General features: G+C 50.6%; 1 protein-coding gene across 1 annotated transcript; it reads left to right on the top strand.

Moving 5' to 3' along the window:
• The first annotated feature begins 5,413 nt into the window (after positions 1–5,413).
• FAIM2 (Fas apoptotic inhibitory molecule 2) lies at positions 5,414–21,973 on the top strand. The gene is made up of 12 exons (XM_052702910.1): positions 5,414–5,795; positions 7,276–7,462; positions 10,037–10,140; positions 10,285–10,349; positions 11,018–11,071; positions 13,274–13,324; positions 13,755–13,794; positions 14,254–14,291; positions 15,479–15,566; positions 16,058–16,153; positions 17,922–17,975; positions 19,343–21,973. Exons 1-12 carry the CDS (start codon positions 5,781–5,783, stop codon positions 19,490–19,492), a joined length of 942 nt encoding a protein of 313 aa, XP_052558870.1. The 5' UTR covers positions 5,414–5,780; the 3' UTR covers positions 19,493–21,973.
• The last annotated feature ends 1,894 nt before the right edge of the window (positions 21,974–23,867 follow it).

The raw sequence follows: 23,867 nt of genomic DNA, 5'->3' as shown, positions 1-23,867 counted from the left end.
AAGTATCACTTTCAGGTTCCAGTGCAGTAGCTAGGGAGATAAAGCCAGATGTGATGTCAGATTGCATCAAATCCCTCCCAGCCATTGGGATGAGAGGGAACAGCCTCAAGTTGTGCTAGGGGAAGTGCAGGTTGGATATTAGGAACAAATTCTTCTCTGAAAGAGTGGTGATGCTTTGGCACAGGCAGCCCAGAAGAGTGGTGGAGGCACTGCTCCTGGAGGGGCTCAAGGACTGTGGAGATGTGGCACTTGGAAGCATGGTCAGTGGGCATGGTGGGGTGGGTTGGGTTTGGACTGGGTGGTCTTGGAGGGCTCCTCCAACCTTAGCAATTCCTCGATTCTGTGAACCTGAGAAGTCATTTAGAACCCAGGAACATGTTTGAAGCTGCTTCTGCCTCTGTTTTAGTGGAGCACAGAGATCCATGCTCAACAGTCTCAACAGCAGCAGGTGTCTCCTCCACCCAGGAGTTTCTTGTAGCTTGCTGCCCAAAGGATTTTTAGCAGAACTTGCTGAACAGTTAACAAACAATGTGGCTTCCCATCTCACACAGCCTTGGGAAACCAGCAGTGCAGCAGTGAACAGGATGGTTGGCCTCACATCATGCTGGAAAGAGCGGTCTTGTGGGGAGCTTGGCTTTGGTCAAGGGCCATGAGGACCCACTTGCCTGAAATTATCCCTGGTAGGGCTATGACTGGACAGAAACCATTCATCTGTTCTGCCAGAGCACTTGGAAGAGGGTTAGGGTGCTGTGTGAGTTCCCCAATTTCTTTATGATTCCTCTTCATGAATCTCCCAAAATGAGAGCAGCTTTGGTGAAGGTCACCTTCCTATAAAGTAATACTTCTGTGATTTTTATGGTGTCTGCATAGCTTCAGGGAATTTCTTGCATATCAAATGGAGATTTATGCTATATTTAACAGGTGGTAAAGGCAGGGATAGGAGCAGAACATTGAGATGTATCCGATGCCACCTGAGGAAAGATCTCAGCGGTGTTCATTGTTGGCTGTTGGTGCTTTCCACCAAGGCTGGGTTTTGCACAGCCTCCCTGTTTGTGACCACCACTCCTCGGGCAGACCCCAATCTGCTCCTAAATCTTCTGATTTTACTGAAAGCACACATTGACTGGAAAAGATGCAACAAGTTGCATTTAATTTTGCAAAGGAGAGTGCTGTATTTCTTCCCTCTCCCATCCTCCTTTTCTGGCTGTCTGCCCGTCACCCTTCGTCCTCCTTTCCCTCCTGTGCCTCTTTCTCTCCCTGATCTATGGTGCTATGCAGATACCAACATCCATGCCAAAAAAGCAATAAGAAGGGAACCACAGAGCTGGTTTCATAAGGCCTCTGGCTCTCTTCCACTTCGGAGAATAAAGGCTCATCTTGGGATATTTTTATTTGTGGTTACTTACTCGATTCCTCTGAGGGTTTTTGGGTGCGGTGCAAAGACTGAGCTTTCAGCAGGGTGAATTACAACCCTCTGGTAGAAAGAATTTGGAGTAGGTTTCGTTACTACTGTTCTTCCGTTTGTTTTAAATAGGTGGGCAATTGAAGAGACTTCCTTCTGCATTTATGTCTGCACGGGTGGGATCTGGAGATCCACATAGCATGCAAATCGGAGAGCAGTGTTGGCAGCTCCTCCAGGACTGTGCTGGACAAGCTAGGCATGTGGGGAGCATTGCTCTCTTTGGGTGGGATGGAGCTGCTCAAGGAGCTGTTTCTTTTTGTTGGTTGAATGGAGCTTATAAATTGGCTGCAGTGCAAACTTGGGAGGAGCCAGGGCTCACTGGGGGACCATTGTCATACAGCAGTGATGGGGAAAATCCCATGCAAAGAGCACACACCAGGACAGCAAATCTCTTGCTCAAGGGCACTGCAGGGCACGGGAGCCCTGCTCACAGCCCATAGGATGCACAGGATGATAGTGAACAGAGAGAGGGATGACTCTGAGGAGAAGCAAGGCAGGGACCCATCTCCCAGCATAGCATGACGTGTGCAGGAATGTGATGGGAAAGATGTGCTTTTGGGAGGAGAAGGAAAAAGGGGAAATGGCTCCCTGGGATCTCTGCAGCCATGGGGAAATGCAAAGATGCTTGCTCAGAATATAGGCAAAGGGGCCAATGTTGTGGGCCTGGAGCATGAACGTGTTATGAGCTATTCCCATGATGTAATTCAGGATGGGAAACTCCTCAGCTTCCAACTGAGGCTGAGCTCCCAGTGCAAAGACTCCTCCCAGGATGGCACCAACAAATGTGGGTTTGTGGCCAATTTCAGAACTCTGGGATGCAGCGAAGTTGCCCAAACCTCTCTTCTCTTCATCTCTTCTCCCCACTAATTGTTTGCATCCTGGCTGTCAGGCCGCTGCATCACCTCAGTGTCACGGACCATTTATTCCAAGGGATCTGAAGAATTACAAAAATCTGCATGCACATCCCCAGATTATGTTATATATAGTGCATTCCTTGTGCTCTAAAAGGACACTGCACACAGCATGAGGGCGTCACTCCATGCATCACCCAACCTTGTTCTCTTCCCCCACTCCCAGCACGGACGTATTTGTGCAATTGCTTTCGTTTAAAAGTATTTGATGCACATGATGATGCTAAGAACATGTTCTTCTGGGGGTGATGAGTGAAGTGCACTCCTGAACGGCTGAACAACGTAATCCCAGGGAGTGCCCTGCCCTCGTGTTTATCTATCTTGCTGGCTGGTGAACGCACATGTGCTGTTCCTCTCGCTGACGTGGTTTGTGGGTATCACAGATCTCATTTCCGTTTATTTTTTAACCTCATCGCCGTTTTCTGTAATTCAGTGAATGCAAACAATTGCGGGGTTGAGAAGAACAGGGCGCACCAGTCCCCAGCATTGCCTCAAACCCATGGCATGGGCAACAATTGCAAGCAGCAGTGGGAGTCAATCAGATGATGACCCCCAGGTGCTGCCCAACAACTCACTGAAAGCCTGCTCTAATTAAAAGGAGGGCCTAATTCTCACTTCGTGTTGTGATCAGCAGGGCTTTTGTAGGGATTTCCTTACAGGCGACAAAGAATTGATGGTATCATGGGGATGGTGGAAAGCTGTTGGGTATCAAAGCTTAGGTTGCAGAGTTGTGTTCTCTGCAAAAGCCAGTGGGGAGAGCCTGTCCCACATAGCTTTGGTTTGTTCAGCTCCTTAAATGTGTAGTAAAGAGAAGTTTTCTCTGCTCTTTGAGCCTGGGCAAGGAGGAGGGCTATTTCACCTGAAGGGCTCTGTAGAAGAGACGAAGGTCTGAGCTGCCAAGGAGAGGTTGGTGTTTGACTCCCAGGACCCAGTTCACACCTCTTATGGAGGTGAAGCTCTGGGGCAGCTCACATGGGATCAGTGGTCAGCAGGGAGCTCTGCCTGGGTGCTGACAGTGCTGACAATGACGGGGCAAAGACCCTCAAGCACATGTGGATTTTTTTTCTATTACCCTTTCAGATTACTTTCCATACGTGCCTGTCAGTCTGCCACCCAGGAACCAAACCGAGCAGCAGGACTTAGCATTAATAATCCATGGATAATTCAGCAGCTTGAAAGCCTCGAGTAAATTCCTGTTTTTCTGGCTCTTTTTGAAGGCAATGTCAGAGCGTTTGTTGCTAGTGGGGGCTTTTTCCCTGCTGGGAATAGGAGAAAACACACTTGCTCCTGGGTGTGCCATCGTGTGTGTTGATGCAGCAGATCCCATAATTATCCCATCTGGTTTTCTTCGCACTGTTTTTGATGCGGTTGAGTGTTCAGCGAAGTTATTGTAATCCCTGCAGAATCCCTTGTGGATTTGGCGGGGTGTGACCTTGACAGATACATTTTTGTGTTGTTATTATAGAGCCTGAAAGCTGCGTGTGTGCAGGAAAACAGCTGCCTCGTGTGGCTCAGTGCTGGACCAGCACTTGGTGGGGAGCTGCAGAACGATGCTGAGGATGCTGAGCAGTTGCAGGGATGCTGTGCTTGACACCTGTAAGCCTTGTTTGCATTTATCCTCCTGATGAATCTGTGAGAGTGGGGAATGGCAAATATTTAGAGAAAATAAAAAATAACCTTCATGGTGGGACTTTGCTGTGTTTGAGCCCTTCCAACTTGGAAAGCAAGGAATCAAGTTGGGAGCAGCTCATTCTGGAGGAGGAGGATGCTTCCCATGAAGGCTGAAGGGATTTGCTTTTCCTCTGCTATTTTGTGGTAGAAATGGAGTCACTTGAAGCCTTGCAGCCTGTAGGCTCCCCCAGCTCATTTTGTGGTTGGAATAAGGCACGATGGATTTCAGAGCCCAGTGACAACAACTCTTGCTGGTGTCAGATTGGTTCTGGGGCTGTGCCATGAGGGAAGACTGAGCTCTGGGGTGGGAATGGCCCTTTTAGACAATGGGCAATGGAGGGGGCTGGTTCCATTCCCTGCTGCTTTTTATTTAGTGGGAGGCTGTTGTTGTGGGCAACGCCATCTGGTTTTTTTTTCTGCTGAGAGCTTTTCTTCCTCCAGCCTCAGTGCTGTGAAGCATTCTCAGGTTGGGATGGAGTGTGTGGTGCCCCATGGAGGAATCTGCCTGGGCTGGGGGCTGCAGCTGGTGAACCCCTCTGGGGTCCATTAAGAAAACCTGCATCTGCTTTCTCACCACCTGTCACCTGGAGGCTCTGTCCCCAGATCTTGGATGGGGACTGAGGGTGATGTCACTGAGCTGAGCATCACCGCTTCCTCATGCTCAGCTGCAGCAGCACAGTCCTGACCCCTCTGGCTCAGGTTTCCAGCCCTAGCTTTGGACCTGCCCAATTCTATGCCTCTGCTCAACCCCAGCAGAAAGAAAGCCCTTGAGGAGCTTGTGGTTAACGGGCACTTAATTGATTCTGAATGATCCTGACAAGTTTTTGCAGTCTTTGCGGTAATGTGATTGAGTAGCTGATTGGGCTGGTCTGTATGGGTGCCAGCTGTACATTGCTGGGCCGCATTCCTTCACTTCCAGCTCATGCTTTTCTTTTAACCCTTCCATCAACCCCTTCCAAAGAAAGGAAATCTCTCTTGCTCAGTGCCCTTTGCTTTTGATGTGATGGGAGCCGGGCACCCCATTTACCTCCTTCATTCATGGATGGGATATAGAAATAATATTTATCAGTGGTGGGGGCTGTGTGGGGCTGATGCACACACACGGGACACCTCCAGCCCCCTGAAGAGGGCAATGCAAGGGGGGGAACGAGCCTCTGCCCTGCTCTGTGCAAAGCCTACGAAGGGCCAGGGAGGGACCCAGGGCTGTGCACCGTTCCTTCCTGCTGCTCTTGTGATGGAGAGATCAACTCTGGCGTTCCTCTGCCCCATTGCTGCCCCATACCTGGATACAGCAGGGCCCATTGGCTGTTGCTCCTCAGCCCGTAGTTGGAGGCTGGCACACAGCAGTGATGCTGCAGCAACACAGCATCCTTTGCATCTCCCTCTCCTCTGCAATACCTGCCCCGAGTTCAGCATCTCTGAGGCAGCTGCTTCCCACCCAACTGCTGCCTCCGCACGCATCCTCTCTGGTGTGCATCCCCCCCTCGCTTGCCAGTGAGTGCTTGCCCTCATTTTGAGCTGTTTCTTTCCCAGCTTCCCCCTGTGCTGCAGGCTGGGAATGGTACAGTCCTCTCTCCAGCTCCCATTGCTCCGTGGATATTGCTAGAAGGTGAAGGCATCAGTGTGAGCTGCAGCGGCTGCAGGCAGCCCCAAATCACTCGGAGAGGGAGCAGAAGGGGCTCAGTGCGGGGCTCTATCCCTTCCCTCTGGGTCTGGCAGCACCTTAGTGAGGTGCCATGACCCAGGGCAAGGTAGGTGGGAGGTCAACGCTGGGCTGGTGAGTCGTCATGCATGCGTAATTATTGCATGGTTTGGTAGGTGGGAGTGGGGGGAATGGGTTGGATGGAGAGGGTTTAAGGGATAAAGAAGCTGCTGCAGGGGGTGGGGGTGGGGGGGGGAGGGTAACTGGATTGTCTGAGCAAAGCCTGGTTTGGAGGTGCCTGTGACAGTGGTGTTTTGGCAGAGGAAGGTGATGGAGCAGTCATTGTGGAGCTGGTGCTGTTTCTCGTGGTGCTGGATGTGGGGCTCAGCCCATCCGTGGCCATTTCTTGCCTCCCCATCCTGGATATCGGGGTGCTCATGCTTTCCCATCACTCCTTAGCGCTGCATCTCCTAATGCAGGGAGTTCTGTGTTTTGGGGTTCACTGATGCTCTGATCCTGGGGAGGGGGGGGGATTGGTTTGCATCCTCTGCCAGCACAGTGCACCATTGCCATGGCAACGATGCTGGAGGCTGCCTGGATGCGGTGCTGGCCCTGCATTTCTCCTCGGGCATCTCGGGGAGGTCTGCATGGTCCTGGCCACCATCGAGGGCAGAGCAGAGGATGTAGCACGCTCTCATCCCAAAGCAGATGTGTCTGTGTCCAAGTGTGGCATCTAGCCTTATTTCTAAGGGTTGGCTTTAATTAAAGACCTTTTTGCAGGAACTGTGCTGTCTGTCTCGGTACCAGTTCACTGTTCTGCTTCTTTCTTGGGGCTTCCAGCCCCACATCCCTGTGGCCCATGGGGTCCCTGATGCTGAGCTAGCGCCTACGTTGGCAGCAGGAGCAGGACACCAGGTTCATGGCTCATTCTGGGACAACAGAGATATTGCTGGAAGGTTAAATGGATGCTGTTCTCAGGTGGTCTGAGGTTGGCTGTTTGCTGGGATTTCCTATTCCGGCTATGCTGGTTCCCAAATCCATTTGGTGCATCTTCAGATTGTGCATCTTTGGGTGAGCAAAGGTGCATCTTTGGTGCAGGCAGAGGTAAATGCTGGAGGCCTAAATCACAACGCTTCACTGGGGATGGGGGAAACTGCCCAAAGTGGGGGTACCAGTGAAAATGGAAGAGCTGAGGGTGTTTCTTGTCTAGAAACTGAAAGTTTTTGTTCTGAGGCAGAGAGAGCTCAGAAAGGAGTGGGCTAAAAAGCAAAAAAAAAAAAAAAGACCTGGATGCTTTTCTGTGCCAGAGCTGAGGCACAACTGTGCAGCCTCAGCCCCAGTTTTTATCTGCAGCTTTTCATACCCTTTGTCATGTTGTATCCTCCGATTTCTCTCTCAATCAGAGGATGCACTTCGCTGGGGGGCTGCTGGGTCACCTTTCTCTGCAATTTGGGACTAAACCATGGAGCTCCAGACCTCCACTTCTGCCCTTCTGATTTCACACTGAAAGGTAATTTCTGTGCCATTTTGTAGTCTAATCTTTGTTTTTCTTTTTTTTTCCTTCCCCCCCCTCCCCCCTTCCTGTGCAGCTCTCAGTGAACAACAAACCTCCAAACCCTGAGGGGCAGGGGGAGAAGAAGGACAATGCCAATGCCACGGCCCCCCCAGCCCCTCCAACCTATGAGGAGGCGACAGCAGGAGAGGGGGTGAAGATGGGCGCTTACCCTCCTCCTCCATCCGTCCCATTGCACCCCAGCTGGGCTTATGTCGACCCCAGTGAGTACCCACGTTGGGAGGGGGGTGCAGAGTTTCTCCCCAGGTTTGTAGAGAGGAGAGGAGCCAGGGATGGGGGGGAGCTGGTGTCATCTGTGGTAGAGATGCTCATAGAGTTATGGCTATTAGCTATAGAAAATGTAGGAAAGCATGTTAAATATTTCTGTATTTACTATAGAAAAATATATTAAAGATATAAAAATACTTGAATTAGTGGGGAAAAGAATCTGGCTTGCCCAGTGCCTCAAATACACTGCCTTCTTCCCATACATGGGACTAACCCCAGTGCTCTGCTCCTCTCCAATATAGGGATGAGGAAATCCCAGTTTGCTGCACAGGGCAATATCACCTCCCGGGGCTGGGGCTACCCTGGTGTGATGCAGCTTCATCCTCCTCCCACCTCTTCCATCTCCTTCTGTCAGAGAAGCAGCTGAATGTGCAAAACTATGACATCAGTGATGCCCCGTGGCTGCAGGGAAGCACTCAGAGCCAGCAGAGGTGGAAACGCCACTGCAATCCAGGGCTGCAGCGTTGATCTGCAGGGCGGTGAGGGCAGCCCTGGGTGAACAAACAGCTTTTCTTCCCCTCTGCAGGGGTTGTGACAAGCAAAGTCTGCCTGTGGCTATGAGCTGGAGGTGCAGGAGGTGGCTGCTGGCTGCAGAGCGGGAGAAAAGCTGCTGGGGGGGCAACTGCTCCATCAGCATGGCTGGAGTTGCAAGGAACACCAAAGGGACTGCAGTTAAGGGGTCCTGAGTCCTCTTTCTCCACTCCATCCTTTTCCTCTGTTTTTCTTTGGCCCATTCCAGCCAGCAGGGATGGTCACAGCTGTGGGGGTGGAGAGCTGTAGGGTTAGGGGGCAGAGCAAGCTAAGCTGAGGTGCGTGTGCCTGCATGGCCTGGAGGTTTCACAGTCTTTTTCCATTCATGCCTGCCTTTAGGGGTCAGAAAAAGAGGATAGATAACCTCGCAGCTGGCTGTAACCACCATCTGGGTCTTCCTGCTGTTGTGATGGATTAGGATGAGTGAAGCCCAAATGGGTTGGGGTGCCAGCATTCTGGGGCTCCCAGAGGACTCATTTTGGTGCTGCGTCATCCCTTGCTCCATCCTGACACTCCTGACTGGGTTTTCCCTCTGCAGCTCTTCCCTGTGCACCCCGCACTCATCCCTGCTATTGTTTCTCTCTGATTTCACATTCTCTCCTTGCTCCCATGCTGTGGGTCTCAGAGGGGGGGATGCAATGGGGCTCTGCTTAATGGCTCATATGAGGCTACAATGCAGTGACACGTGGCTTTAGGGCTGCTGTCTGGAGTCCCAAGATGTGGGGACACTGTGCCTCAAAGGGGGCCGTGGTTGGGAGGTGGCTGGTGCTGGGGATGCTTCTGGGCAGGAGGAAAGCCCTCCATTCCTCGGAGGCACTGAGGTGCGATGTGGTGCTGGATGCTGTGATTGCTGTGATGCAGGAGGCACAGCGGTGCCCCGGGGACACAGACCTCAGGTGCTCTGTGACAACGGACCGTGCAGAAATAGGATGCACGGAGGAGCACGTTCCTTCTGGGGAAAAAGGCACAAGGGGTTCGTTAAGCACCAAGAGAGCACAAGGGATTTATTTGCTGCCAGGGGCATCTGGAGATGAGGCTTCTGCAATAAGAGCAGACAGCCTTTGGCCAGTAAAACAGAAGAAATTCAGAGCTAGGGCTCTAAATTGGGCTTTACTGCAGTGCTCCTTGGTGTCTTCGTGGGTCTTCCCTCCACCTGCCCAAAGGAGCTGACTATCAATGAGCTGTGAAGCTCTGAGGAGGAGCAGAGGCATCTGCCAAACAGGCAGAGATGGGAACGTACAGCACATGTCATGTCATCAGCTCTGTTCCCATAGGAAAGCCAGCTTGCAGATGGTTAGAAACACAGATGGGGGTTTTTGGAAGAGAAGTAGTGTGGAGAGATGATGTGTGAAGGCTGCAGTGGGTTTGGTATATGTGTTTTGTGTTGTTTTTCTTGAGTGGAAGAAGCTCCAGTAGCAACAGGGGCAGTGCAGAGGTGTGGAAATTTTGGAGGTGCTCAGCAAAGGTTGCACTGCTGGTGTTTCCCTCCTGCTGCTAAATGATTCTGACTCCGTGGATAGAAATTGGATGTAAGGATGAAGCTGAAATGAGCTGCTCTCAGAGGGAAGAACATTGTGTTGGCATAAGAACTGATGCAGCCACAACCTGAGCTTAGGCAATTACAGAGCTGAGAGGGAATCCTCCTGCACTGGGGCTCCAGACGGGAATGACGGAGGTGCTGAGTCACAGCTCCTCTTGGGAATATTTTAATATTCAGCAGAAGGTGAATGAGGAAAACAGCATGAGCCCTCTAATTACCTCTAGAGATGCCCTATTCTTGTAGATAGGGATCAACCCTGGTGTCCTTGTTGAGCTGGGGTTTGTGGAAGGTCATCCCATTTCTCATCCTTGGAGATGATCCTTGCACGATGCGCAGCTCTGCATTACAGTTCCTGCACTTTGGGTCTTCCTGAGCTGAAATCAGTCGCCGAGGACACAAGGTTAAAGCTGGATGGGGCTGATCTCTGCCTTTCCTTCAGGCACGAGCCCCAGCTATGGCAGCGGGGCATACCCTGGAGACACAGAGATGCTCACATCCTTCAGCTGGGATGATCGGAACGTGCGCAGAGTGTTCATCAGGAAGGTAAGAGCTGGAGCTGTGTCCCTGTCCCTCTACTAAGCCTCCTGCAGGGTCGTGAGCCCTGCTCTGCTCTCTGGGACCTGGCTGCAGTGGCTGTGGCCCCCCAGGAGCATGCAGTGGGTCTCCTATGGGTGCCTCTTATTGCAGGTTTATGCCATCCTGATGGTCCAGCTCCTGGTGACTCTTGTCATCGTTGCTTTCTTCACCTTCTGGTAGGTCTCTGTGTTGCAGTGGTGTTTTTTCCTGTCTGTGATCTGTACTACTTGTTATTCTGGGTTATTTTTTATTTAGATATGCGAACGCTTATTCCATGTACTCTAAGACTAAGGGCCCCCACGGGGTCCTTCTGCTGGGTGGGTGTCCCTTCTGGATGCCCCCTGAATGATGCATTGCCCCTTTGGGTGCCAATCCCAGCAGAGATGGGGATTCTTATCCTCACATTCAGCAGCTGCTGCTGCTCTGTCCCTGTTTCATTCCTCCCTCGGAGTTATCAGCACTATCAGACTCCATCCTAATGCTCCTGCAGAAGCAGGCAGACACCCCACAGCTCTCCAGCTCGGGTGACTGAGCATCCTGGGCATTGCAGCTCACATTGCCAGTGGAATGAATAATGGATCACTGTCAGCCTGAGGAGATGACCTCCTCCATCACATCTCAGCAACACCACAAGCCTGGGGTCACTGATAGCAGCAGGGCTGTCTCCTTGCTGTGACAGCTTGGATTGCTTTCTGTTTGCTCACTGTGGGTAGAGCCCGCTGTGTTTTTGTGCATAGCTCCTGCTGTGTCACCCCGTGAGCATTCCCAGGTTTAATTCAGCAGTAAGCTGTGAAGTGATTGGCATTTCAATGCCCTCTGCTCAGTGTTCCTTTCTGTTTTGCAGCGAGCCAGTCAAGGGGTACGTCCAGGTGCACTCTGGTTGGTACTGGGCTTCCTAGTGAGTATCTGTCCTCTCTATGGCCATGCATGTGCCAAACAGCTCTGGACGTGGCTGTGGTGGTGTGGAGATGCTTTGCAAACACTCCTGTGTTTTGTGTATAAGGACTTGCTGATCCCCAGAGGTCCCTCCCAACCCCTGTGGTTCTGTAATTGCTTTAATGTGTGTGCAGGGGGAGACAGGGAAAGTCATGGGTAGGTGAAAATAGAAATGAGAAGCCTCACCTAAAGGAGCCTAAGTCATGAGATAGACTGGATACCTCCTAATTCTTCCTAAAAGAGGGCTTGCCACCCTACAAACCAGCATCAAAGTAAATACGTGAGTATTGCTTGTAGAGCAAATCCAGTAGAACTGGGGAGCTCCCACGTAAACACTGCAGAAAAGCAGTTGGAGAGCTGACAGAATGCAGCGGGTGCCTTAAAGGCTTAATTTTCATGGAATCATTAGGGTTAGGAAAGATTACGGCTAAGATCATCCAGTCCAACCAATTTTTGGATCCTCTCATCGACAGCAAGGAGGATGCCTGGGTTTATGTCCCATGTCTGGATATCCAAGAGATGGGGAAGGATGCAGGCAGTGTTGATCTGGGCATTTGGAGACATTGTGGTCTCCTGGCCCTGCCTGTGTGTGCACTGGGAGGAGGGCAGGGGGGTGGCAATCATGCTGAGGTTGCCATCACAAAGCAGCTTTCAGTGCTTGGAATTTGGGGCTCCATTCATTAAGCAAGCCTGGTCCCAAAGGTCAGAGAGGAAGGAGTTTGGCTGCACCCCGTGCTTTAATACATTTGCTGTGGTGCTGTTTTCTGGTTGCTGTGTGTGTTAATGCTGTTCATTAAGCAGACAGAGAGTGTGATGCAATTGCCCATGCATGATGTTCTGTGAACCTGTCTTTAATTAGTTACACCCAAATCACAGAATGTGTCCAAGCCTGGAGATGAGATGCCTGCTTGTATAACTTAGAAAACAGCTCCAAAATAGCAGTGATGGGAGGAAACTGGCACCAGCATTGACCTTAGAGGAAAATTTGCTCCTTCCTGACCTACTGATAGGTTGGAGAGCTGTGCTGTCTTGCAGAGAGACAAGACCTGAGCAGAACTTGGGCTTGGTTTTCCTTTTGGGCACACCTGCAGCCTTCTCAGCAGTGGGCATCTGCCTCCTGGCCTTCAGGAGAAGCAAATGCATCTGGGGACAGGTAGAGAGATTTCATTTTGGTCTGCCCCCTTCAGCAAGCCCACCTTTCTCCCCCACTCCCCACATTTCCAGGTCCTTGTCCTGGTTGGCTCTCCTTCATGCACAGACATCACCTGCACCTTCACAGTACAAGTGGATGCCCCAGGGTGTATTCTCACTGCTGAAGGAATAATGCAGGAGCAGATGATGAGTGCAGGGGGATGCAAAGCAGATGGACAGCAGCAGAGCTCGCTCTCTGCTCCCAGTGTGAGCACTTTCCTGGTTTCCCTGCGGGAGAGCTCAGCTCAGGTTTATCTCTGGTGCATTTATCATGGCCCGTGGCCTTTGCCGTCACGTTCATTTATTAGACCGAAGGTGAGTGGCTATCGTGCTGCCATCGGCATGCTTGGAAGCTGCTTTCCCCCAGGCACGAGGGTGAAAGCAGGTGAGCAGGTTCCCACTGCGCCGGACCCCATCAGCGTGGTGGAAAAACACTGCAGCATGACAGCGGGGCACAGGGACCATCCCTCTGCTCAGGGATTGCTGCTTTGCTGAAGGGTGGAGGTCACGTCCCTTCTCCAGCACAGAGCATCCCACTGTCCTTAAGCAAGCTGCTTAAAGCAGAATTCATAGGGCTGGGGGGAAGAGCTGCAGAAATGTCCCTCTGGTGACCTGGTCCCACCGAGCAGGGCAGGTGATCGAAACGAGGGGCACAACCTGGCTGCATCCATCCAAGCTCCACAAGCAGTGGGGAGGTGTCCATAACAAACGCCTTTGGGTGCTCCATTGACTCTGCTCTGAACCATCCTTCAGGGTTTTTTCAAGGGTGGGTGCCCTGTCCCACCTCAGCGATGGGTGTAAAGCAGGAAGCTTGGGGCAGCAAACAGCCTCAGCCCCAGCCTCAACTTTGGCACTGTGCTGCATTTGAGAAGTGCAGTGGAGCATTAAGACTTGTCACCTGCAAGCTCCTCTCTTGCATCAGCACGCAGTGCTTGTGTTTTCACCCTTTGATCTGCTCTTTTTCTCTTTGCAGTGCTGTTTTCTTTGTGACCTACCTGATTCTTGCTTGTTGCTCTGGGCCCAGGTAAAATGTTTTCTTTCTGGGTTTAGAACAATGCAATGCAGTGAAGGATGAATGTTATCTTGCTTCAAACATGACCAACAGCATTGCAGAGATGGGACGGGGCTGTGTTTCCAGGCCTGGTGCAGTTTCTTGTTGCTGTTGGGGGTGGGAGATGAGTTGCAGCCCCAGATGAGCTGCTGTATTGCTCTGTATGCTCATTGTTAAATACTGCAGGGAGCCATCTGCTTTTTGACCCCCTATTTGCTCTGCTGGGATAACAGAAGGGCATTAATGCCCTTCTGGCTCTGGAATACATATCCATTCCCCACCCCCACTGGAATGAGTGTCTTCCTCTGTTCTGCCCTGCCACTTACTTATAGGCTATTAATTACATTAATTACACGGCACATCTGATTGCATCCCACTGACCAGCCCGTTTCTTCGCTTGCAGGAGGTATTTCCCATGGAACCTGATTCTGCTGAGCATCTTTGTAAGTACATCTGAATGGTGTCTGCTCTGACCACTGCGAGCTTCACAAGAGCTCCAGGCAGGAAAGAAAAGGCCCTGCTCTGAATTCCTGCAGGAATTCCATCCTCTGATTGCCCTGCACTCGGGGCTGAGGAGCTGTAATTGAACTAGAATGTGATAAGAAGGGAAGAAGGGAGCCTCTGTTAAAAGCCAAATGCCTGCGGAGGCTGCATGGTCACGGGAGTGGGACAGTCCTGTGCAGGAGGGGGGAAGGTGGGATTGCTCTCATTCATTTTAACCCATTCCCACGGACATTCATCATTGATCTGTTTGGAACTATGCAAAAATGCTTCTCTTGGGCATCTGTTTGAGGTTGCACTGCCCTTGTGGTTATCGCTGTTGCTGCAGTTCAGGTGCTCTATCTGCTCAGTGTCTCCTTGGGATGTGAACACAAGAATAATGCTGTTCTCTCTCCTCCCAGACCCTCTCCATGGCTTATCTCACAGGGATGCTTTCCAGGTGGGTTGAGCACACTGTCCTGGAGCTGTCCTGATCCCATGCGTGACCTTTCCTCCCTTCTGAACCACAAGGGCCACCCAAGCCCTGGGCATCTGCCCCAGCAGACACCTGAAGCAGAAACTTTCCCTCTGAAAACACCAAGATACCCCCTTTTATTATTATTTTTTTTTCCCCTCAAGGAAACTCTACATGAAGAGGTGCTAACCCCTTTTTCTCCACTGCTGGGGCAGCACAGGGTAATTCCTGACTGTGCTAAACTCTATAGGAGAGCACTGGAGAGCCCCCTGCCTGCATGGCTGGGCTATAGGGCACTGCCATAGGTTGATCTCACCCTTTGCAACGAGCAGACTGGGCTGGAGTGAGACAAGAAACAAAGTTGTTTTGGTTTGTGCTCCCTCTTGCTTGTTTTTGCTGATACGCTCTGCTCAGATCAGCTCTGGTTCACATGGGGCCCTGGCGATGAGGCAGTGGGCGTTGATGGATCTGTGCAGCAGACAAAGAAATCAATGGATTCAGCAGCTGAGGGAAAATACCAGAAAACAGGGGAGAGTAGCAGAGATAGTGCTCTGTAATGAAACTGGAGGGATGAGCAGGAGCATCAGCTCTTAGGGCTGAGCATGGTGCTGGAACCAAGGCAGCATCAAACACAAAAATACACATTCTTTATGATACAGACATATATAATATATATATCACTATGTAGTCTTTCTAGCTGCTCAGATCCCACCCTGCAGATTATCGGTGCTCAACCCCTTGTTGCAGGCACGTAACAGTGGCTTTTTGCAGCTTTCTGACTTCTCTTTGTGCTGCGGTGACGTTTGTCACTCTATTTTTATTACCTCCCAGTTTGAATCCTCCCCTTCTCCATCTGTCCATGCACAGAGAGATTTCTATACTCAGTCCCATCTTAACTACTCCTGAGCTCTCAGGAGGCACAGATATGCCCCCTCCTGCCTACCTTCATCCTTTCTATTTAAAGCAGGAGGAAAAACCCATCTGGGTCTTTCTCAGTGTTTTCTATCTTTCCTTTTGACCCTGAGGAGTGTTGGTATGGTTGGTGCAGGCTGTGCCCCCGAGATTTGTGTTGCCTATGCGCTCCCACTGGGCTGCTGCCTGTCTCCACCTCTCCTTCCCCCCATACCTGTGGAAACCTCACCAGAAAATTGGTTTTGCTGTTAATTTTGCAGTTATTATGACACCAAGTCAGTTCTTCTGTGCCTGGGGATCACTGCCTTGGTGTGTCTGTCTGTCACCATCTTCAGCTTCCAAACCAAGGTCAGTCCCTCTGGGTGAGGAGTGGAGGGGAGCAGGTCTGTAGGAGCAATCTGAGTGATGCTGGGGTGCAAAAGTGGAGGTTATGGCAGATGCTGGGATGAGGGATGGGTCAGGGGTATAGAAGGGATGAGAAGATGCGAATGTATGGAGGAAGCTTGTTGTAATTTTTGTTTTGATTTGGTTTTTAGGGTTAGGTTGGGATGCTGGAAGGCACTGGCACAAATATGCAGGAAGGACTTTTGGATGTTTGGGATGTGATAGGTTCTGGGTTCTTCTGCACAGAAACAAGAGGGGTATGGTGAGCGTTTGGCTCTGCCACACAGTCATGTGGGTGCTGGGCTGTAGGACTTGGGGTACAGATGAAGCAATTTCCTCCAGCAGAACATAGGAGTAGTGCTGGGGGGTCCCTGCCTGCAGGTATGGTGTTTGGATCCCCTCGATGCCCCCTGCTCCATTACCTGCCCTTGTAATGCTTCTCTTTGCCTCTGCAGTTTGACTTCACCTCCTACCAGGGCGTCCTCTTTGTGATGCTCATGGTGCTCTTCTTCGGTGGCATCATCCTGGCTGTGATTCTGCCCTACAAATATGTGAGTAAAGAGACACGTTCCGCTTTCCAGTTCCCCCATTTCTGCTGCAAGGCTGGGAGGTGCTCAGCATCAAGTCCTGGGGCTTGGTTTCAGAGAGGTGTCCCACTCTACTCTGAAAATGCACAGGAACACCAACAGAAGCAAAAACAAACAAACAAACAAAAAAAAAAAAACACAAAAAACCCCAAAAACTTCACATGGCTGCTGCCTGCTTGTACAATCAGATATCGGGTTGTGGGACAGCACTGGCCTGGGGCTGGAGGAAGTTTGCTTCTGTTCCTGGAGCTGCACAGTGACCAGATGGCATCACCTGCTTGTGCCTCAGTTTCCCCTTCACTAAAATCAGGGTGGTGAGAGTGTTTGTGTCGGGTTGCCCCAAACCAAGTGGGCTCCTAACCCAAATTTAGGAAGAACTTAGACTCTGGATGCATGCAGCTGGGAGGCTGTCTGTCCAGGCCTGGCTGTAGCCACACAGTATAGGACAGAGTCTTGCATTTTGTCTTGAAGCTTGCATCTTTCCTATAGAAAGAAGCCCCTCTGGAGGGTGCTTCAGACCACAAGGCACCACCTCATTGCTTCTCCACTTGCCCCCAGTCCCTCTTGTGTGGGTCCAGCCCTCCCTCCAGCCTTGCACACGGCTCTGTGCATCCCTGCTCCTGGCATGAACTTGGTGTTGGCTGGGACCACACCTTGCAAAGAGCTTGGCGTGGCAGCACGGAACATCTGGTCCTCATCCAAGAGCGCTTCATTAGGTGAACTGTCACTCAGGCAAAAGCCTGACAGATTCTGAAAGGTTCTGATGAAAGCAGGAAGGTGTGTGTGGGGCTCTGTACCACCATTAATCACATGGAACGCCTCCTGGTGCTGTGACAGCAGCACCTGGCTTTGCTCACAGCAACCTTCAAGTGCCCTCCAAACCCTACACGTGTTTCTGGGTCATGCTTTAAGAGTCAGACCTACAGGAGATGCTCCATTAGCGTCAGCCTTGGACTTAACCTGATGATGGAAAGCAGGTTGGTGTTTCCAAAACAAGGAAGCTGGCATTTTGTTGGCTTCAGATCAACCTCCTTTCTTCTGCAACATGAGGGTAAAGCAGCTTGTAGTGCCAATCCGCTGCCATTACAACGTCGAGACAACTGCTCTTTATCTTGTAGTCTGTCAAGATAAGCATAGCTAGAGGCAGCACGTAATGATCTTGTCTGTCTTGGGCAGGCTGCAATCTCTGGGTTGAATCAGCCATCCATGTGGGCAACCTGTCATGGAATAGCAGTGCACTGGGTTACCATGCATAGCAAGCAGGGCTGAGACTGGGTCTCCAGCCCATTGAATCTCTGTGATTCCAACAGACAAATATCATTCTACTTCCACTGACATGCAAAACTCAGTCTGGTTCTGGGAAGCAATTGGAGTTTCTTCCCACGGGATCAGCTCGCCTGGATAAGCAAACACCTCCTGGTGCTGCTGCAGGATGTGTTTCCACCAGAGTTGTTCTAAGAAGTGTCTGCTGGCACTGAGTTGAAGCATCTGTAGAAACAGAACATGTGGCCTTGGCAGCTCATGAGCCAAATGGACATCAAGGCAGAGTGTGGCAGGAAACTGAGACACGGGGACTTGCTCTTTGCTAAAACAATCACTGCATTTGGTCTGAACGTGGTGCAAGTTCCAGGGCTATTAGAGCACCTTCCTTAGCTCGTACCCTGCATGTCTGTGTCAGGTCCCATTTAACCAGTTCTCCCACAGGCACTGATTGGTGGGTTTGTTTCTCCAGGTGCCCTGGCTCCATGCAATCTACGCTCTGCTTGGTGCCGTCATCTTTACTATGGTAAGTGGGGGTGCTGGGCACAGGGCTGGGAGTGTGCTGGCAGGAAATATAAGCAAGCAAACATGGAATAATTGTTGTGTTTCGTTGTTTTGTTTTGTTTTTTTTTTTTTTTGCCTGGAAAGGTGCTTAGGGAAGGGAAAAGAGTGAATCAAAGGACTGTAGAGAGCTTTACATCCTCAAATGGCTCACAAATAGCAATTAGCACGGTGACTTCAGCTTTGACCTGGGAAGGTGTTGGTGTACGTGATGGTGCTGTTGCAGAGCATGGTGTGATGGGCAAACCCATGCTGCAAGTGCAATAGTAGGTGTGAACAGCAGAAAGTATTGTAAGGACAGGTCAAAAGGCAATTGAGAGTGGGAGGAGAGACTTTGGCACAGCAGCAGGGGCCCAGTGTGGGGCTCGAGGGGAAACTGGGAGTGAAATGAGGCTACGAAAGTGTACAAGGCCAAGGCAGGGCTGGCTGGGTTGGAGTGGATCAAGGTCTGGTTATGACATTCACTCATAAACAGAGCTCCAGGAGAGCAGTCAGAGGCCATGGGTTGGGATCAACGGGCATTGGGAAGCTTCACTGCAGGCAGCAAAAGCCCTGAAATGGGGCAGTTCCTCTGAAGATGAACAGGCTCCATTCATTCCTTGGGCTGCTCCCTTGCTGCCCTCTCCCTGAGCATGTCCTGGCAGTGCCCTGCTTGCATTTGGGTGTGGGAATTGTCTGGGAAGATGCTTGGCTCTACCTTGAGGTGGGGGTCAGGAAGAGGGCTGCCTTGAGGCTCGAGGCGGTGCCCATTGGGCATGCTGTGAATAAAAGCAGTTGAGCAATTTAATTTATTAGCTAATAAAGTCATTTCAAGTGAGCTCGGATATTTCTTCTGTGATTCACGATTAAAGACTCTTCTGCGAAATACGAGGAAGCTAAACATCTTATAATCACCCTATAAACTTCAGTCAGAAGTTGTGCCAGGCTTGTCAGCTCAGCCTGCCCATGCCCTGGGAGATTTGGGGTGTAGCGATGGGTGGGAGGGCAAGGATGCCAACTGACCATTCATTCAGATTGCAGCTTGGAAGGCGTTAGCTCTGCTGCTTGGGGATGCCTCTGGTGTGGGAGAAGTGAAGGAGAGCTTTAGGAATAGGTACGAAGGAAGCAAGCCTGGAGTAAGGGTCAGGGTTTGACTGTCGAGAGTGAAAAGAAGGAAGGAGAAAGTTGCAACAGTGCATAGTTTTGAGCCTCTAAAGGGCAGATATGACCCATAAGAGTGGCAGCACTCTTGTGGGTACAGTGAAGCTGCTGAAGAGCTCCTAGCAAAGCTCTTTTTGCCTCCCTATGCAAAATCGACTCATGACTGCCACTGAGTTTCCTCTTTTCCCACAGTTCCTGGCCTTTGATACACAGATGCTGATGGGGAATCGCCGCTACTCACTGAGCCCAGAGGAATACATCTTCGGAGCCCTCAATATCTACCTGGACATCATCTACATCTTCTCCTTCTTACTCCAGTTCTTTGGCTCCAGCCAGGAGTGAGCACAGCAGGGCAGTATCTTCTCTTCGTTAGCTAGATGCAAATGTTTAAAAGAAATCTTTGAAGGAACAGAGGGTTTAAAAAACGACAGCAAAACAACCCACCCTTTCTGGCCCACTAGCAGGCTCCATTCTATCAGCTGAGCAAAGCTCCTGGGTTTCTTTATGCAGCTTGTATATATGCTGTTAAGCCTTTGTGACCCAGACAGCAAAGCAGGGCTTAAGTGTGATGTCTCTCCTGCTCCCTCCACTCATACTGAGCTCAAACCAAACCAGAGACTGGGAGGCACAAGGCTGAGGTTTTCTCTTCCCCAGGGGCTGTCAGAGCTGCCTGCACATCATTGGATTGGAAGTGCTGGGAACAGCTCTGCAAAAGGAAAGTGATGTTGAAGCAGGAGAGGAAAGGAATTTTGCTAGGATGCTGGCAAGAAAAACAGCTGAACAAAGGAAAAAACAAAACAAAACAAAAACTAGGGAATGCCCCCTCGCCCCACCATCCCCACACTTGTCACCTGCATTCATTCAGAGCCCCACTGCCTCTGCAGAGAAATGCTCGAGCACTTAGAAGGACTGAGCAGGGGATCACATAGTCTGGATGTCCCACAGTCAGCCCGCCAGGCTCAAAGGGACCCGTTGTTCTTTGGGGGCATTCCAAATGCCTCTGCAGGGGGAATTCTGTATCCTTTGCAGCTGGTACAGGGGATGAGGCTGCATTTTTTTCCTTCCCAGACAGTAGGACCACTGGTGTGGTCTCATCTCCCAACCCAGGGAGGCTGGGATGTCAGCGTTCTTCATGTGGGTAGGCTGGGATCCCATGGGTCAGTTGTTAGCAGGGAACAGCAGAGAGAGAGGCTGAGTGTCAGAGCCTTCCTGACATGGGATGTGAGTGTCTGAAGTGCTGTGATCCATCCCAAGGGCCTGATGCCTTCATGAAAGTGTCTTGGTTACTTGAGATCCACGGTCCTAAGTGGTCGTTACCCAAAGACAGGGGGTGGACACCCGTTGCTTGAGGCAGTGACATTGGTGTTGGCTACAAAGAGGTGTCTGCCATCTCCAGACAGGGATAGCAGAGCACACGCAGGTAAATTTCCATCTTCCCCTTGCTCACGTTCCCTTGTTTGGGGATTGGCTGGCTAATTTCTAGCCATAAAGCTCCTTGTGGAGATAAGGGGCCTTTTGCTCTTATTTAGAAAGCGATCCTTCCTGCTGATAGAACCCGTATCTTCAATCTCCCTGGAATGCTGGTGCAAGTGCGTCACCGGGCTGCCTCTAGCAATCCCCACGTCTTAGAGAAAGGCTCTGCCAGAATGCTCTGTGCTGCACATTCCTCTGCTTCTGCTGCCCCAGCTGTTACCCCTCACATGTTGCATCCTCCCACTGCACGTGTTCTGTGCCCCGAGCTGGGCAGAGGAAAAGGAAAGTTACTGTACAAGAGTCAATAAAAAAATAATGCTTCAACCCCTCAGCAGCTGTACTGACCTTGTTGGTAATGCAGGAGCAGAACTGATGTTTTTCATCTCTCCCTTCGAGGAAAAACAACCATGGTTTGGGGATAAGGAATGCTACAAGGATAGCACAAAGTCCACGAGTCCCTGTTTTCTGCAGCACATTACAGTGACCAAATAAGGGCTGTGAGCTGCTGGGCAGGAGGAGTTGGGAGAAAAGACAGCATGGGAGGCACCCTAAAAGTTCATGAAGTAGAAGTTCAGACAGGGATTTTTCCTCACTCAGACCCACGCAGGCACTTCTGCAACACCTTAGCAGACAGGCTATGCAGCTTCCTCTGCTCTTAGCAGGCGGCTTGTGGGTATTTCTGCTTTCCAGCTTTTCAGGAAGGAGCATAATGTGAAGAGTCCTGACTCAACAGCAGTCCTAAAATTCCCCTGGAAGAGGACAAACCAGGAGCTCTGCAGCCCTCTTCCTGCACTGGGACTTCTTGCAATCAGACCTGGGGAGGAGAACAAAAACCTGCAGCCCACTCTGGATTTCTTGCTCTTTTTCCTTCTGATGTAGAGTAACTCTGCTGCTGCTCTCTCCTGGCTTTCTGCTCCCACGTGGGAAAAGCTTGCATGGCATCTGCTCCATCTCGAGCCCACCTCAGCAGGGATCACTTGTATGTCCCTCTGCAGGGCTTCCTTCTTGCATGTGTCCTGGTTCCTCTCCGTGCTGTCCCCACAGCTTACTGTCCACCCGAGCCAGACAGAGATCACTTGAAAGTTGAAGTCCCCACAGGGCTGAGCATCACAAGGTTAGGGGTGAGGAACAGCCATCGTTGGGTCCCTCCTTGTATTCTCACCCTGCTGCACAGCAGACGTGCTGGGCTGCTTCTCTTTCGCCATGTGAATGTTCCTTATCTGAGGCCTTCCCTGCCTGGCCCCTGGCTCTGTATCCCCGCGCTCCTTTTGTCCACCCATTCTTACAATTTCAGAAATAGGATTTTGTATTTTCTCCAAACGTTGCTAATAAACTGTTGCAAAACTGTTAGCGTTGTTCTGTTTTGCGAGGCCATATTGATGGATGGTTTGGTTGCACAGCTGAAATGGAAAACACAACCAGGACTGCGGCGTGACGTGGCATAGTTCAAGGTTTTAGTGCAGACCTGACTGCTCTTTCTCTGCTATGGCCAAAGAATGCATCCTATGTGAAGCAATAAAGTGCTCATGGCTTTAGCACAGCCACCGTGCATGAAGTATCTGAGAAGTGAGAGCCAGAGGACTCTCAGTTGGGTGTGAGCAGACTCTCTTAGACGTGGCTTAAGCTGATGTAGGATTCCAAAGCAACAAAGCAGAGGCAAGCAAGTGCTGCAAGCAAATGCACAGAGAGCATTTCCCACTGTCTCTGGAGAGTGACCTGACGCTCAAAACCTTCTCTGGAGCCAGTGGGAAAAATAAAAGCCTCCAGAGAGCAATTCACCTGATGTAAATTAATGTCTACAGTGGGCAGAGAAAACTCCTATCTCTCTCCATCAGCCACAGAGGGCTGATTAGTGTGGCTGTCAGAGCAGAGCAATGCCGAGCACAGCATCTTGTTGCAACAGATCTCTGCCTCTTAGAAGGAGCCGTGCCCAAAAGGCAGGTGTGAGATTTGTTTCCCAAGAAATGTGGCTAAACAGTGAGATAGGGCCCAGATGGGCTTTCCTGCCCACAGACGCATTTTTTTGGCAGCAAGAAAAGATGTTGCATTGTTGTTCTGGGTAACTTAAACTCTGCTGTGGGACAGTAATTGTGGAAAAATAACTGAAGCAAAACATTGCCATAGAAAGAGTGAGGTGGCTGTGAGCATTTGTATGAGGTATCGCTGTCTGCTCCAGTCATTAATGTAAATGAAATAAAAGACTGATGATTCAGCCAAACTTCAACACTGGACTGAGCAATAGGGCAAACAGCAATTGGCCTAAAGCACAGTAGGACCAATCCAAGGTGGATGTGGGAGAGAAGGATACTCTTCTCCCAGGTAACAGTGATAGGACCAGAGGGAATGGCCTCAATTTGTGCTAGGGGGTTGGATATTAGAAATAATTTCTTCTTTGAAAGCGTGGTGATGCATTGGCACAGGCTGCCAAGGGAGGTGGTGGGATCACGACCCCTACAGATGTTCAGGAACCGTGGGGAGGTGGCACATGGGAATGTGGTCACTGGGCATGGTGGGGTGGGATGGAGTCGCACTGGATGCTCTGGGAGGTCTTTTCCAACATTAATATTTCTCTGATTCTAAGCAAGGAGATGGGGAGACAGACCCCATTTTGAAGGATATCAGAAGAGGAAGGCATTGAGCTGTTTCCTATGCCTACAGAAAATAAGGCAGGAATATGAGGGGTCTAAATGCAGACAGAGAGTCAGAGGAAACCTGAAGTATATAAATACAAATTTCTCTCCCAGAAGAAGAGTGAAATATTTATTTTTGCTCCCCTTCCCATCTTCCTTCCCTTCCATCCTCGAGCTGTGTTCAGGACAGTGGGACTCCTTGCCAACCCTGCTTGTTTTTCCCAATGCAAAATTCAGTCAGGGCTGAATCCTGGCTCTGGTGTGCACCCAGATTCTTGAGTTCCTGGCGCCCTCTGCTCTTCGTGCTGTGATAAAAAAACAACATCACTGCCTAAAATGAATCCTGTATTCCCTGTCAGCTTTCCCCTCAAACCTCCCCTGTGATGTAGCTGGGGGTCTTCTTCACTCCTTTTTTACCAAGGCCTTTATTTTTCCTACTTTAAAACCTCCCACTGGCTGCTTGCCTATCAAATCACGGAATTGTTATGGTTGGAAAAGACTTTTAAAGACCATCGAGTTCAACCATCAGCCCATCCCCACCATGCCCACTCATAGGATCACTGAATCACTCAGGTTGGAAAAGACCACTAAGGTCATCCAGTCCAATCACTGAA

The sequence above is a fragment of the Tympanuchus pallidicinctus genome, unplaced genomic scaffold (genome assembly GCF_026119805.1).
Source record: "Tympanuchus pallidicinctus isolate F22 unplaced genomic scaffold, pur_lepc_1.0 scaffold47, whole genome shotgun sequence".
NCBI classification, from domain to species: domain Eukaryota; kingdom Metazoa; phylum Chordata; class Aves; order Galliformes; family Phasianidae; genus Tympanuchus; species Tympanuchus pallidicinctus.
This window is presented reverse-complemented; position numbering and strand designations above follow the sequence as displayed.